Below are 14020 nucleotides of genomic sequence, written 5' to 3'. Positions count from 1 at the left end.
AGGGGAGGGGATGCCTATTCCTGTGCTTTAGGAAAGGCAGGAGGTGGTGGTGAGGAGCTGAGGCTAGTGCTGAGTGATGGACTGGCCTGCCAGGCTCTCGGTATTCCAGCTTTCTACTTGCCAGAAAGAATGGCCTGTGCTTGTTGCTTATCTTATGTGCTGTCTGACACTTGAATTTCACAACAGAAATAAAACTCTTTTGCCAGTGTATGCGCTGGGAATTAGCGACTGGAGATGTTGCAGGATCTTGTAGCAGAATCAGACCCTCACAAAAGATGATGTATCTTTAGTTAATGCACTGTGCGGCTAAGGGGACTGCATAAGAGATGCCTTGGCTATTTCAGAGCTGCAGAAATGATGCCAAATAGAAGAGATCTGCATAATCATGTCTTTTGTTACTGGCGGGCACCTGGTCAGGACATTGTGGTGGTTGAATGCTTAATTCTAGAGAGATAGGTGCAATGTGTACTACTGAATGGTCCGGGAGGAACAAATAAGAAATGTGGCTATTCCCCAAAATACATAATCTTCCTAAAACAATTTAAAATACAATTTAAACAGTAGGCTTTCTGGCCATTGTGATCGTGAGCAAAGCCCAAAAAGTATACGAACACTGTATTTTCACCAAAAGGGATATTCTCAGCTCAATGCTGAAAAAGTAGCAGCATCACTGATCTGAGTGCAGATCAGTGGGGAGGCAGCCGCACCATCAACATTATCTTATGGGAGGTGACACCAATTCCAGTGCTAAGCGAGCAGGCGTTTTGGAGCAGGAACTGCAGAGGAAGCAAAGCTAAATCAAACAGATTATGATTCACCGGCAGGAACCAGAACTCCTGGGTTCATTCTCTGAAGCATCCTGACAGCCCCAGGATGCCTGCCTCTGCATCTCTTTTCTAAGCCCTGCTCCTCTCTGGCTCTGCAAGGAGAATCCACTGCTCCAGATGACCCAGCAAGCCCAAGGTAGTGCAGGTGCTGGTGTCGGAAGGTCTGGGAATTGAGTTGCCTTTCCCTTTGAAGTGGGCAAGTCAGGCAGCAGCTCTGGCATTTCCTGGTGATGGTCCTTCTGCCCAAACTCAGAGAGAGAGGAACCCTTGTCTCTGAGATTGATAGTTTCATTAAGTTCTGACACAAAGCTATCATGAGGGAAGATAATTAACTGAAACCTCCAGAACCAGAAAGAGGTCGTCTGGGAGCCAGGCTGAGATACCAAACTACTCCTTGTGAAACTGTCAAACCTAACCATGTTAGTAAACTGCTGAAAGAAGCAAAGGGTTGATAATGCTGACCAGCTCTGCATGCTGCTTGGGCTTCCCTGACCCCAGCTGGGTGACAGCTGGCCACTCAGAAGCCTGCTGAGGTAGGTGAAAAGGGGATGAAATGCTGGAGACATGTATGTGACCTCAAGTTACTGCTACTTTGCTGCCTGGTGTGGGCAGCAGCTTGCTATGTGCTTCTGTCAGGGCTTTCAGGTTGAACTTGGTATGAGCCGACCCTCATAGCCTATGGCCTTCGAAGTCTACGCAGATAGTAGCACTGTCAAAGCCAGATGCTTAATGATCAAGAGATGCATGTGAAATCCTCTCTAGAGCCTTCCAGCTCTTGCACCCTAAGAACGGTCCCACCTGAATCTCTGTATTTGCTGGCGTAAATCACTTCTTAATGCCTGGAGATGAGAGCACTTTGTAGCACCAAATACCCTCTGTGCTGATGGAGTGGTTCTTGCAGAAACTGCTCATGTCTGAGGACAATATGATCCAAAATCTGCTGAATCTTCTTTCATTTAGACGAGTTTTCCAGCATTTGTAGCTGTAAGGGAAATATTCAGAGAATGAATTTTTGTCTTCCTGAGGGCTTGGGTGACTATCATTATGGGCTAGGTGAAGTGTGAATTCCAGTGTCCTCCCTAATCCCTCGCTCTGGGCTGTCAATTGTCACACAGATCACAGGATGGTTTAAAGCTCAAGGGTCTGATGCCATGTGGTGCCACAGTGCTCAGCAGAGAAAAAGCATTTAGAGGTAAATTCTTTGGTGTCGACACGGTGAGATGTCGATCCAGTTACTACTCCTCTGGCAGCAGAGCCCTGCCAAGGGGAGGAGTGATAGTTCTGCTTCAGAAAACAGAGCAGCTGATATTACAGTAGCCTTGAAAACTGAGTCAGTAAAACTGAAGGAGGGAGAACAGCAAGGAAGAGAAGCTCAGAGCGGAAATCTCCTGAATCAAGTGTGCCAGTGAATGGACTGTAGCATCAAATCATATCTACAGAAACACCATGTGTTCTTGAATATTTAGGCAATATCAAAAGAAAGATCTCTGTAGTGGTATAAGCACTTTTAAAGAGTTGTAATGCTTAAATATACCTTTTCAGAGTAACTATAGTGGCATAAAAATTCCATGCATTTCTGTTCTTGTCTTCAGTGTTTGAAACTCTTCCCAGGCTGATTCATCTGGTTTTTTTAACACTGCATGCTCTTGAAGGAAGGAATAAATCACTATGTTAAGGGAATAAATTACCTTAAGCAATAATAATAAGCTTAAGCAAATACTGGCCAGCTTGCAGTTAGAAAGAATGTGATTGTAAGAAGAGTTTAGCTAGTTTACTAGCTGAAACAAGCAACAGTGCTGGCTCCATATTCTAGAGAGGAGGAGGCTGCAGGTTCCTGTCTCCACTGCTTTTTCCTGAGCCATAGCCATTAGCACAGCCCTGAATAACAGACTCACCTGAACTAAGAGCTAAGGTCTGCAACTTCAGCAATAAGCTACAGATCCCCCTGTTGCCAAGTGGCACCTCTGGGACTAGTTGAATGTTGCTGCTGAGCTTTAATTAATAGGATGTTAATTATTGCATTTGTCTAGGAAAGATGAGCAAGAGGAACTGCATCTAAGGGGTTCTAGGAGGAGCCAGCTGAACCAAGGCCAGTTAGGCAACGAGGACACATTCAAACTGTGGAGGAGTGGCCCTCAGTCAGTGTCCCCAACTCTGCTTACTGCCAAATAATGCAGCCCCACAGCAGCACTTTTCTCTCTGAATTAGTCTAGCGGGAAAAGGATGCTACAGCTAAAGATGTTTCTGGTTAGTGGGCAAGGACTCTCAGCCTGGAACTAATATATAAGAAATCCATATATTTGGATTTAAGAACTTCCAAGAGTTTAGCTTTCCTGAAAAGTGGAAAAATGGAACAACCCAGTGACAGTTACTTCTGAATGTCTTTTACTCTATTATTTCTAGGTCAATTTTCATTTTCTTCTAATATTTCAAAGAAAAGCAATTGGTGCTTAATGATTAAATTCTCTGTTCAGTTTTTCCCATACTTTTAAAGACTTTAGCAAAGCAACTTTTTAGCCCTCATAGCTGCATCCTGTAAGAGAGCTACAGTTTAGACTAACAGAAAGAGAAATATGTTAGTTCACAAAGCCTTAGAAAAAAAGGACAGAGTATGCATAGATGAATAAGTGTACAGAAAAGGAGAAAGTAAAGAAAAGTAAAGGACATTAACACGTAGAACCATAATGAAAGGAATAACAAATATATTCTCCAGCAGCAGGAGAGGATGCTAACTACATTTCTGCTCCCATTTTTTAATTTTCCTCTCTCTCTCCTGCTTTTTCTTCCTGTTCTCTCTTCCCTCTTGGTTTAAAGCTGTCTGTACGGTGAAACCATATAAGCTTCTTGTATCCAGAGCATCCTCCAGCAAGTTATTCCAGAGGTCTACTACCAATTGGTGAAGAAACACCTCCTTTTGCATGTTTTGAACTTGGGCTTCATTAGTTTCATTTGATGGCATCTATTTTTTTTGTATTTGGAAGAGACAGTGAAGAGTTAATCCCTATCCACTATCTTCCACAAGCAGTACCAGACAGTAACGGTAGGTAGCTGGGACTTCATTACAGCTTTCATTTAGTCCTCTGCTGCCTCGTGCTCTTTCTGCTTCCAAATAGTGACTGTATTTGCCTAGGTACGTTGATGAATTAACTAGAAGGATTTCAGCCTGTTTGTGTGGCTTTCAGCAGCCAGAGTAGCAAGGGAGATAGGAGTGTGGACATCACTGGCCTAGCCAGCAGCAAGAATAGTAACAAGCTCTATGTGGTCTTCAAACGGACACAAGCCAAAGGGAGAAATACTCCTTTCCATTAACATAAACTTTGAAAAACTAAGCAGGTAGCAGCCGTGCCTGCTCATGACCTTCATGCAAGCCCACGTAAATAAAAAAGCATGTGACCTTTATGTAGGTAACATCCTTGGGTAACACAGGAACCTTTTAAAGAGTGATTGCTGTCTCCTGGATCCCCTCCTGACTTTTGCTCCTCTTTTCCCAGTGGTCTGAAAAAACGAGATGCAGAGAGCAGATTACTGCCTTGCAGCAATAAGGACAATGATTTTTAGGCTGCAGTTTCACACAGCTAAAATGAACAACTCTTCCTTAATGAGGGGCTCCTGCCCCTTTCTCTCCTCTCTGTGCAGCATTAATCCTTGGTTTATGCCACTGCAAGCCATTTTTCAGGGAGTTACACCAGCAGAGATCTGTTTTCTGCCTTTTATGGTTTTCGTTGGTTTAACTCTGTGAACCAGCTCACTCTGCAGTTGGGAGAGTCCCAGTATTGATGGCATTGGCAGGAACAGGACTGCCTGTTCCCATGGCACCTGCTAGAACACTGTAAGTCATTATGAAATTAGCAGTGTTAAATGTCAGATGGCACATCTCAATGTATGTTTCTTAGCAGGTAAAGGTTATGATCCATAGGAATAATCTTAAGTGTTGTCTTTCATTGCTTAAAGTCCTCTCTCTCTACTGCAGGTTGTCTGACGCATGCATCATTCTTGCTTTTCTCATGGACTTGGATGCTGCGGAGAATGGAAGTGCACATCCTTGTAATCAAACAGAAAAGCAGGCGAATCATTGCCTGCATGTAGCAGAAATAACTTCCCCAGTCTGGAGAGACTGCATACTGTTGCAGTTCAAAGCTGGAGGAGGGGAAGGAGTCATATAAAACTATGATGTCAGTGGTGTCATGTGCGGTATTGTTGCAGGGAAATTCGCATCAGTGACTAAGCATGAAAGAGAAGTTCATCACCATAGAGATGATTAATAGAATGGCTGTAACAAAGATGGCATTTCACAGTCCACAAGGAGAATGGATAGGGAGTAGGACTGGAGACAGCACAGGACTCCCGGTGACAAGCTAGGGAAATGCTGTGAAAAGGGATATACTGTCCTCAGATCAGCCTGATGTAGCTGTAATTGCCAGCTAACTCGTGTAAAGCCAAATGATCCAGAGTGTACAAATTTGGCCATGACAGCAGCAATCTCTGTCTCTATGAGAAAACTAGTGGGTGTATCTTCAGATTCCAGATGCCTTCTGCATTTCGAACGCCCCTTGGGATGAGCTGTCGCCTTTACCACAACCATGTTGAAGCCAAGCTGTGATAAATCCTGCAGTTACGTAAGACAAGAAACGCAGCCCAGCTCTCTACCTTATCATTACAGGAAAAAAAAAATCACAGAAAGCGTCATTGGGCACTGGCAGAGGCTGCCCAGGGAAGAGGTTGAGTCCCCATCCCGGGAAGGATTGAAAAGACAGGTAGATGAGGTAGTCAGGGACATGGTTTAGTGGCAGAAAGGAATGGTTGGATTCGATGATCCAAGAGGTCTTTTTCAACCTGGTGATTTTATGATTACACTCGATTCCCAATGAGGATGCAAACAGATCAGGCGCTCATTACGCATTTTTCTCCTCTCGTTCTTAGCTCACCCTGGGCCAAGAGAGGGACGCTTGCCCAGCCCTGCGCGGCACAGTGTTTACGTGCTGCACCAATAAAAGAGCCCGACCCCGCACTTCAGCTCCTCTCTGAACGCACAGGCTGGCTTAGTGCTTCTCCTGCCCGCTCAGAACGCCCTCCAGATGCACGGCCATCGCTGCACACCCCACACTCCCTTTCCCCCCAGCAGCCCCGGTTACCTAACCGCCCCCCCACCCCCCCGGTGACCCAGATTCCGCGGGGGGAGGGGCGTGGCCGCGCCCCGGCCAATCGCGGCGCGCGCCGCCGGTGACGCGCGGGGGCCGCCTCCATTTCGCGGCAGTGCGGAGCCGGCCGTCGCGCAGGGAGGAGGTAGCCGCTCGGTCCCAGCGTTCTACCGACCCGCACCGAGCCCAGCAGCGCAGGTTCGTGACGGGGGAAACGGGGAGCGGCGGAGCGGGAGCGGCCGGGGATGTCCCCTTTGCGGAGCGGCGCGATGCGGGTGGGGATCGGGAAAGGATAAAGGGGGCTCCCAGCTGCGCGGTCCGCTTGTCTCTGGCCGGCGGATGGTATTTCCATCGCCCCGCTTCGCTCCGGCGCTCTCTGCGGAGAGTGCGCCGCGAGGAAGGGCGCCGGGCGCCGCCGCCATTTTGTGCTGGAGCGATGGCGTTGGCTTCTTCCCCCTCACTGCGGCGGGGGCGGGGCCGCGCCTGATGGGCGGGGCGGCGCGTGCCCATTGGCGGAGGCGGTGCCTCGGCCGGGCGCGTTCCTATTGGGCGGGGGCGGTGCGTGCACATAGACGGAGGCGGAGCCGTCCTCCCCCGCCTGGGAGTGCCCCTGCTGGGCGGGGCCGGGAGGGGCGGTGCGTGCCCATTGGTGGAAGCGGAGCCGGGCGATACGGCGCGTGCGCGTTGGCGCAGGAGGAGACGCAGCTGGACGCGTTCGCGTTGGGCGGGGCCGGGCGCGCTGCGGCAGCGCCGGGCGGGGCGGGTCGTGCGCATTGGCGCGGGCGGTGCCTCAGCCGGGCGGGTCCCTGTTGGGCGGGGCCGGGCGGGCTGCGGGGCCTCGTCGGCGCAGGCGGGGCCCGTGCTGGGCGGGGCTGACGGTTCTCGTTCTCCGCCCGCAGCAGCAGCCGCCGCGCACCCAGCCATGAGCAGCTGCCGCGTCTTCATCGGGAGGCTGAACCCGGCCGCCAGGGAGAAGGATGTGGAGAGGTTCTTCAAGGGATACGGCCGCATCCGGGACATCGATCTGAAGAGGGGCTTCGGGTTCGTGGTGAGTGTGGCTCTCGGTGGGGCTCTGTGCCTCATCCCCTGGTGTCACTCGTGCACCTTTGGTGTGTGTGGAAATGCTTCAGACCGTGCCCTGAACATGCTCGGCTACATGTGCTGTGTGGCCATTAAGCATTAATTTATTAGTGATGGAGTTTTCCTATTTTTATGGATTTACTGCTGTGATTTTGCAGGAATTTGAGGATCCGAGAGATGCAGATGATGCCGTTTATGAATTGGATGGAAAAGAGCTTTGCAGTGAGAGGTAAGGTATCCCATGAAAACAGAAACGCGAATACCTAAAATAATAAGTGAGTCAATTTTAACTTGCGTTGTGTTATCGCTACTGTTGGAACCATATTGTGGGTTTTTTTTTCCCCCAATAACTATGCCTGTGAAGGAATATGGAAGAAGGAAAATGTGAAAATGTGTGGTTTTCCTTTTCTCTTTCTGTCCCCAGGGTTACAATCGAGCACGCAAGAGCACGCTCTAGGGGTAGAGGCAGAGGGAGGTACTCTGACCGTTTTAGTAGCCGCCGTCTGCGTAGTGACAGGAGGTATGTATAGCTTTGAACTGTCATCATTTAAAAAAAAGGATACTGTGGGCTGATCTGTTCGAAGAACGTGACCCAGAATGAGAGATGAAAAGATGCTATTTATCATCTTAATCAACCATTTGACGTGGCAGTTGTATAATGGGGATTACAGAATGTCTCAGATATGCTTGGTCATCTTTATGCTCCTCCACCAAAGCACTTAACTGCTTGTCATGGATTACTCAGGGCATTCCATACTGAAGTTGTAGTAGCAATGGTGATTTGATACTGGTTATTGGTACAGCCTTCAATAACAGTAACATGCAGTTATATTTTAATCACTAATGAGAGTCTCAATTGTTTATTTCCGACCAGAAGTGCCCCACCTCTAAGAACAGAAAATCGCCTCATAGTAGAAAATTTGTCTTCCAGAGTGAGCTGGCAGGTTTGTTGACACACAATTAATTATTTTGACTTCTTTTAATGGGTATGTAATGTAATTATTTTGTAAAATAATTAATTAAAATTAAATTAATTTATTAAATTGCTTGTAATTAATGTAATTTTTAATAATGTAATTTAAATATTTTGAATGAAAACTAATTAATTTTAATTTTTAATAATAATAATGTATATATTTGAGGATATATATTTTTTTACTTGTTTTAAAAATCCATTTTAACCACATATTAAACCCTTTATTTGCCAGCCTATCTGTGTCGTTGGCCTTATGACGAGGAGTGCCTGTGGGTTATCCTAATCGTTCAGTCTTGGTCACTCTTGGTCGGGCCTGGTTGACTTTCCAGTCAGCTCCTACAGTGTCACTTGGCCACCTCTAGATCTGTGTTTGCCGGTCTAGACGTAATCGATGCACTCCTTGAAGTGCCACATTGCAGCGATCCCAGAGCGTTAACGAGATCTGATTCCTAAGTTGAGAGCTGTTCTTCCTGTAACGCTTCCGAATAACGAGGTCCTGGTCGAAAAGAGTTGAAAGATACGAAGTTAGGTGGTCGTTGGAATCCTGATCGCAGTAAAGTGGTCCTTGGTAACATCAAGCATAGAGAATGTCTGGATCCATCAGTAGTCTCCCAGTAGGGAGCGCAGTGCGATTAATGGCTTCCATCGACTGGGTAGTGTTCGTCAAGTGGGTGGTGAAGAGCCAGTCGGGCATATGTCATGGCGGTATCTCCGGTCGCTTAATGCAGTTTGCTGCTTGGCTAGCCTAGGGATATGTTAATAAAGGTAAAGTAAACTATATTTTTAATGACATATGGGGCACAAAATAATTGGTGTTACGTAAATGTAATTTTCTGTGCATTTAAAATCTGTAATGTAATTGAAGACTGAAGTAGTACAAAAATATGTGGGCAATATTTCACATTCAGTCCAGTATATATACAAATGTTCTTTATTATTTCTCTCTCTCTCACTCTTTCTCTCTTTCTTTCTTATTTAATCTATATAATCTTTGTAGACTGAAATTTTTCTTAATGTTAAGACACTTCATTAGCATTTTGCTTAAAGCAATTTGCTTTTTTTCATTTATTTCGTGCCCTGATATAGATAATTCAATTTTGATAGAATACAAATACGGCAGTTGCCATGTTTGTAACTTACCTAACATTTTCTCCTTTAGTAGTTATAAGATGCTTTTGTTTGTTTTAAACTATTTTTATATAGATAGTATTAATTTCACTTCTTTGTATAACGTAACTGGTCTTGTGTTAGGATCTCAAAGACTTCATGAGACAAGCTGGGGAAGTAACCTTTGCAGATGCACACAGACCTAAGTTAAATGAAGGGTAAGCCTGTAAAATCATCTCTTGAAAGCTGTAGAGTAATATTGGTAAATATTACGTGGGTATTTTGGGAAGGGAGGCTGGCTACTTCCAGCAGCTGTTCGTGGTTTAATTTAGCTGCCTTGTGGAAACTTATTCTCTGCTATTTGGGGAGGGGCATTCTTCAGTTCATGCTTGAGTATTTATATGGGATGACTACACTGACCAGTGTGAGGTATTTTGAGTTTTTTTTTTTTTCTCTCGAGTGTTTTCCTCCATCACAAAAAATAGAACTTGGGATAGTGAGCTGTTTCCCCTCTCTCCTCTTTTTCTGTAGGGTGGTTGAATTTGCCTCCTACGGTGATTTAAAGAATGCTATTGAAAAGCTTTCTGGTAAAGAAATAAATGGAAGGAAAATCAAACTAATTGAAGGCGGCAAAAGGCACAGGTATTGATTTCTGTCAAGTCGAATAATGCTTAAATATTCATTAAGAAATCTTGGAAGTCAGTGACCAGGCGACCAAACTGGAGACCAGTGAATGGCCTGGTTATTATCGTGATCTGTGATGTTTCATGGCTAACACTGGTGCTCTTTGTTTCCTCAGTAGGTCCAGAAGCCGTTCACGATCTCGTAGCAGAAGCTCATCTGAGTCTCGTAGCCGTTCCCGTTCACGCAGCCGCAAGTCTTACAGCAGATCAAGGAGTAGGAGCCGGAGCAAGTCCCGATCGGTTAGTAGATCTCCAGTGCCAGAGAAGAACCAGAAACGTGATTCTTCCAGTAGATCTAAATCTGCATCATCTGAGGATCGGCAGAGGTCTAGATCGAGGTCCAGATCTGTTGACAGTGGCAACTGAACTATAAGTTACTGCCCTGAGGGCCCTTTTTTAAACCATACTTGCTAAAACTTGTGGTAAGTATGTGACTTTGTGGGGAAAGGGCTTGGATGGGGAGGGGGAGGGATGGGGGAACTTTGTAGATGTGGACCATGGTGGGAAGGGTTATTGACTAATTGTATTAAGTGTTTTTGATAACCCTTTTCTTGCTCATATCTTTTTGTGAATGTCTGAAGTGTATAGTTTGTGTATATTGCCAGAGCTCTTTATAACTAAAGCAGACAAATTTTTTGTACTCAAGAAAAAAGTCATTTGAACACTTAACTCCCAGAATATTCAGCTGTGAATAGCAACTTGGGACAGTAGTGTAATAGCTCAGATTACACTAAAAGCTTTAGGCATGTAAGAGCTCTACATGTGCTGTACATAACGCTTTATTCCAGAGGGTATTTTTTTGTGCTTTTGAATTACTGTTTCAGTTAGAGGTCAGCAGATTAAGTGCTGGTCAGTATTGATAATAAAACTTCATTTTAAAAGCTTTTCATTTAATATGAATTGCACTACACTAAGAAGATGCTCATTTCACTGCCCTATGGTAATAATATTGTATAAAGTACCCTATTTCTTGACACCTGAGAATTAAATAGCTCTAATAAAGTATAAAGAAACCTGTTTCTGCTTCCAGTGTGTTTTAATAAAGTATTGGTGACCCTGTCTCTTGGTGGACAGCGTTAAAATGTTTCTTGAAGATGGGTCTGCAACAAAGCAATCGCTGAGTGTTGTAGGTGTTGGGGAGACCACCTTCCTTTTAAATACATGATGCTATGTCTTCGTAGGCTGCTATGTTCTGAAATAAAACTGTGATGATAAAAGTAATGCTGTCATAATTCATAGCAAAAAGGGGAATGGCCAAGTGCTTTAGGCTGTGATCGCTTCAGATAATAAGCATGGAATGTTAAGGCGTCATCAGCATGTTTTGTTGGTCTGAGCATGTGTAAGAGAACATGGAGATGTGGATGAAGCATTGTTACAGGCATCAGTCCTCAGTGCGGAGCATGTGTGCCTTCCGTAGAAGTGCTGTGCTCAGCCGTTCTGGGGAAGGTGGTGAGGTTTCCCCTTGGGCAGCAACTGCAGATGAGCATGGCCAGGGATTCTGTAGCACCTGGCTGGAAGAGCTTGCGCAACAAATGCTGTCGAGGGCATGACGCTGTGATGAGCCACCACAGCAGCTGCCACGCCTTTGGGTTTCCTCAGTTGAGTTGTGAGCTTGAGTCTCCTTTGTACTCCCCAGAGATGGATGCTCTTTGCTCTATCTGCCATGCTGGGGAACAGCACGTTCCCTGCCCTGTCGTTAGGTGCTGTGATCCCTGATCCTTCTGCAGGTTTTGCCTTCATTTATGGAGCAAATTGACTTGCGCAAACCCCTAGTTCAGGCATGGGGCTCCAGAAACTATATATAGAGGCAAACACAAGAGTGAGGTGGATGTTGGTAACTTACATGGCTATGGCAGACTTCGGTCAGATTACTTGCGGTTCCATTCTTTTCTTGCCAAACTCGGTCCTTCAGTCTTGCTACTTAAGAAAATTTCCCTCTTGGCAAAATCTTGCCTTCTGCTTGCAGAATGTAAAGGCTGGGTTTAAAGTAGTCTTGTAGAGGAGGAGTTATACCATAGCTAAGTTACAAGACAGCAGTCTTTCTCTGATGGGGGATTTTAATGAGGGAGGTTTGCTGCAGTATGGCTAAGTTCTAATCCGTTTGCTGAAGGGTGTTATAATCACTCCTACTCATCTGGGAGCTCAGTGGGCTTTGCCTCTCCAGCCCCACTGCTTTGGAAATGCTGCTGGCAGCAAGCAGGAATGTTGGAGGTGTTCTTTCCCATTTGCTTTTGATTTGGTTGGGAACTTTGTTTTCCAGGCTGACAGCCAGGACAGAAAAGCACTGACAGCAGCTCTTGAGCCCATTGGGTAGGCAGTGCAGTGCCTGCAGCAGTGTGGGACAGAGCTGTGCCAGCAGATCCGTGTGTGTCCATGCCCGTGGCTGCTTCTGCACCCTTGTGAGGGTGACGCTGCCACGTTTGAGGACAAGGGCCCTTCCTCATCAGTTGCAGGTGGTGCATTGAGACCTCTGTGCTGTTGTGGTGCCAAAATGTACTGTCCAGCCTTGTTGCTTGAACCCTGGAGAAGCAAGGTGGGATGGCCTGCAGTGCAGCATGCATTTCATTTCATCTTGGGCATCTGCAAGATTTCCAGGCACGAGTAAGGTCTGCCCAAGTAGGACATGGATAAGGCCCGTAGGAATTAGGAGAAAAAACACAGAAGCAAGCAATTCCCACAGCAATTCCTTCTTCTCTTCCTTCCCCCCCCCCTCCCCCCCCCATCAGGTTCTCCAGTAGATCCCCAGTCAGCCTAAGGAAAGCTTGTTTTTACTTGTATTTGCCTTCTAACTGTATGCTGAGTTCTATCAGAATATGTGGGAAAGGTCAAATCAAAGAATTAAGTGGTTACACAGCATCACTGCCTCGGCAGTGCCCAGGACGCCCTGGCAAGATCAGTGCAGCTTAGGGTTTTAAAACAATGATGTTGTAATGTGCTCACTCTTTGTCTTTGCAGGGCTGTAGAAGAATGCTTCAACTACACCAATAATTAAAAAAATGCCTCCTAGTAGTTTGCTCTTCAAGCATTCCTGCTGGTTCCCAGTAGTTAATACAGGAAACACCATGGGAACCAAGGGAGAGACTGGTTGAGAGAAGCTGAATAAATTGGGACCATTATTTCACCCTGATTCAATGCCAGGGACATCCAGTTGTTTTACCTGGGTGCCAGAGCTGGTGGTTTGAATTCAGACGTGGCCAAAGAGCTGCGTCTCGGCTGTAAAGCTGCTGCTGCTGGTGGCAGTGGGACCTGGCAGGTGGGACCACTGAGGTGTGCAGCTGGAGGAGGGAGCAGGTGCCCATACTGGGAGGCAGTGGTGCATGGGATGCTCTTGATAGCCCTCGATGGGCTGCTGCTGACCTGATGGCCACCTCACCTGCCTCTGATCAGAGGAAGGTGGCCTAGCAGGAGCTGCCTGCTTCGCAAACAAGCCCCTAGTTTAACCTCTAGGCAAAGCGTGCTTTTTCCTTCATTTGACCACTTTCCAGGCTCAGTTCTTAAAAGATACATTTCTAGATGTTCTTCAAATGGCCTCCTTGTTTTCCCCTCATGGCTCAACCACGTACAAACTGCTTTCTCCCTGCAAAGCCGAGGAGCTTCCTGAAGGTCCTACACAGCTTGTGCCACTTGAGGGCAGTGGTTGCATGCCCAGGGCCTCATTGCTCTCTGAGGATGAAAGACATAAACCAACGCAGTCTCAACACAGGTACCATGGCTTAGATCGTTTTTTATTGATACTCCCAAATTCAGAGGTATCCTATGATACAGCAGGCGTTACAAGATGCTTAACAAATGTGAGGCATTAAAAGAGACATTTGAAAAAAACTCGTATATAAGTTTGCAGGCTTCCTGTTGGAGCTCAAAATGAGCTGTGTTATGGACTTTTTTTTTTAAGGACACCAAAGGAGTCAGTACTTCATGTGTTCATAATGCAGCTTCATAAATTCATTGGATAAATGGGAAATGCTCACGTGTTCCTTTCACTGATGGGGAGCTGAGGTCCAGTTTTCCAGTTTGCAGCTGGGATTGTCATGTCTTTCGTGCTTTTATGGAATTCACTGTATGTAGAGCTCAGCCCAGTTGTTATCTGAAGGCCATACTTCAGCAGATGTGCCTGATAAAAGCAGCAGTGACTTGATTTGTGCCAGATCTCACACTACGTTAACCCAAAATCTGAGACATGCCCTTGGCATTTAGTGCCCATATTTTGCT

At 46.1% G+C, this 14020-nt stretch overlaps 1 protein-coding gene across 5 annotated transcripts; it reads left to right on the top strand.

Moving 5' to 3' along the window:
* Positions 1 to 6013: 6013 nt before the first annotated feature.
* SRSF5 (serine and arginine rich splicing factor 5) lies at positions 6014 to 10828 on the top strand. Of its 5 annotated transcripts, none has more exons than XM_054068738.1 (8): positions 6014 to 6163; positions 6865 to 7013; positions 7204 to 7274; positions 7470 to 7565; positions 7923 to 7989; positions 9273 to 9346; positions 9660 to 9770; positions 9928 to 10828. In XM_054068738.1, the coding sequence occupies exons 2-8, from the start codon at positions 6888 to 6890 to the stop codon at positions 10175 to 10177; spliced, it is 795 nt and encodes a 264-aa protein (XP_053924713.1). In that variant the 5' UTR covers positions 6014 to 6163; positions 6865 to 6887; the 3' UTR covers positions 10178 to 10828. The 5 variants fall into 5 exon arrangements, with proteins under 5 accessions (XP_053924713.1, XP_053924714.1, XP_053924711.1 ...); XM_054068739.1 differs by having other exon boundaries at positions 7920 to 7989; positions 9931 to 10828; XM_054068736.1 differs by having other exon boundaries at positions 7920 to 7989.
* Positions 10829 to 14020: the final 3192 nt, after the last annotated feature.

This window comes from Cuculus canorus, chromosome 5 (assembly GCF_017976375.1).
Source record: "Cuculus canorus isolate bCucCan1 chromosome 5, bCucCan1.pri, whole genome shotgun sequence".
Lineage (NCBI taxonomy): Eukaryota > Metazoa > Chordata > Aves > Cuculiformes > Cuculidae > Cuculus > Cuculus canorus.
Note: the sequence above shows the minus strand (reverse complement) of the source record. Positions and strands in the feature narration are given on the sequence as shown.

Excerpts from the sequence above, each read along its gene's own strand:
- SRSF5 (XM_054068736.1), top strand. The coding sequence starts at position 6,888 with ATGAGCAGCTGCCGCGTCTTCATCGGGAGGCTGAACCCGGCCGCCAGG. Across the intron at positions 7,275-7,469 it reads AAAGAGCTTTGCAGTGAGAG|GGTTACAATCGAGCACGCAA; the intron begins GTAAGGTATCCC and ends TTCTGTCCCCAG. Across the intron at positions 9,347-9,659 it reads AGACCTAAGTTAAATGAAGG|GGTGGTTGAATTTGCCTCCT; the intron begins GTAAGCCTGTAA and ends CTTTTTCTGTAG.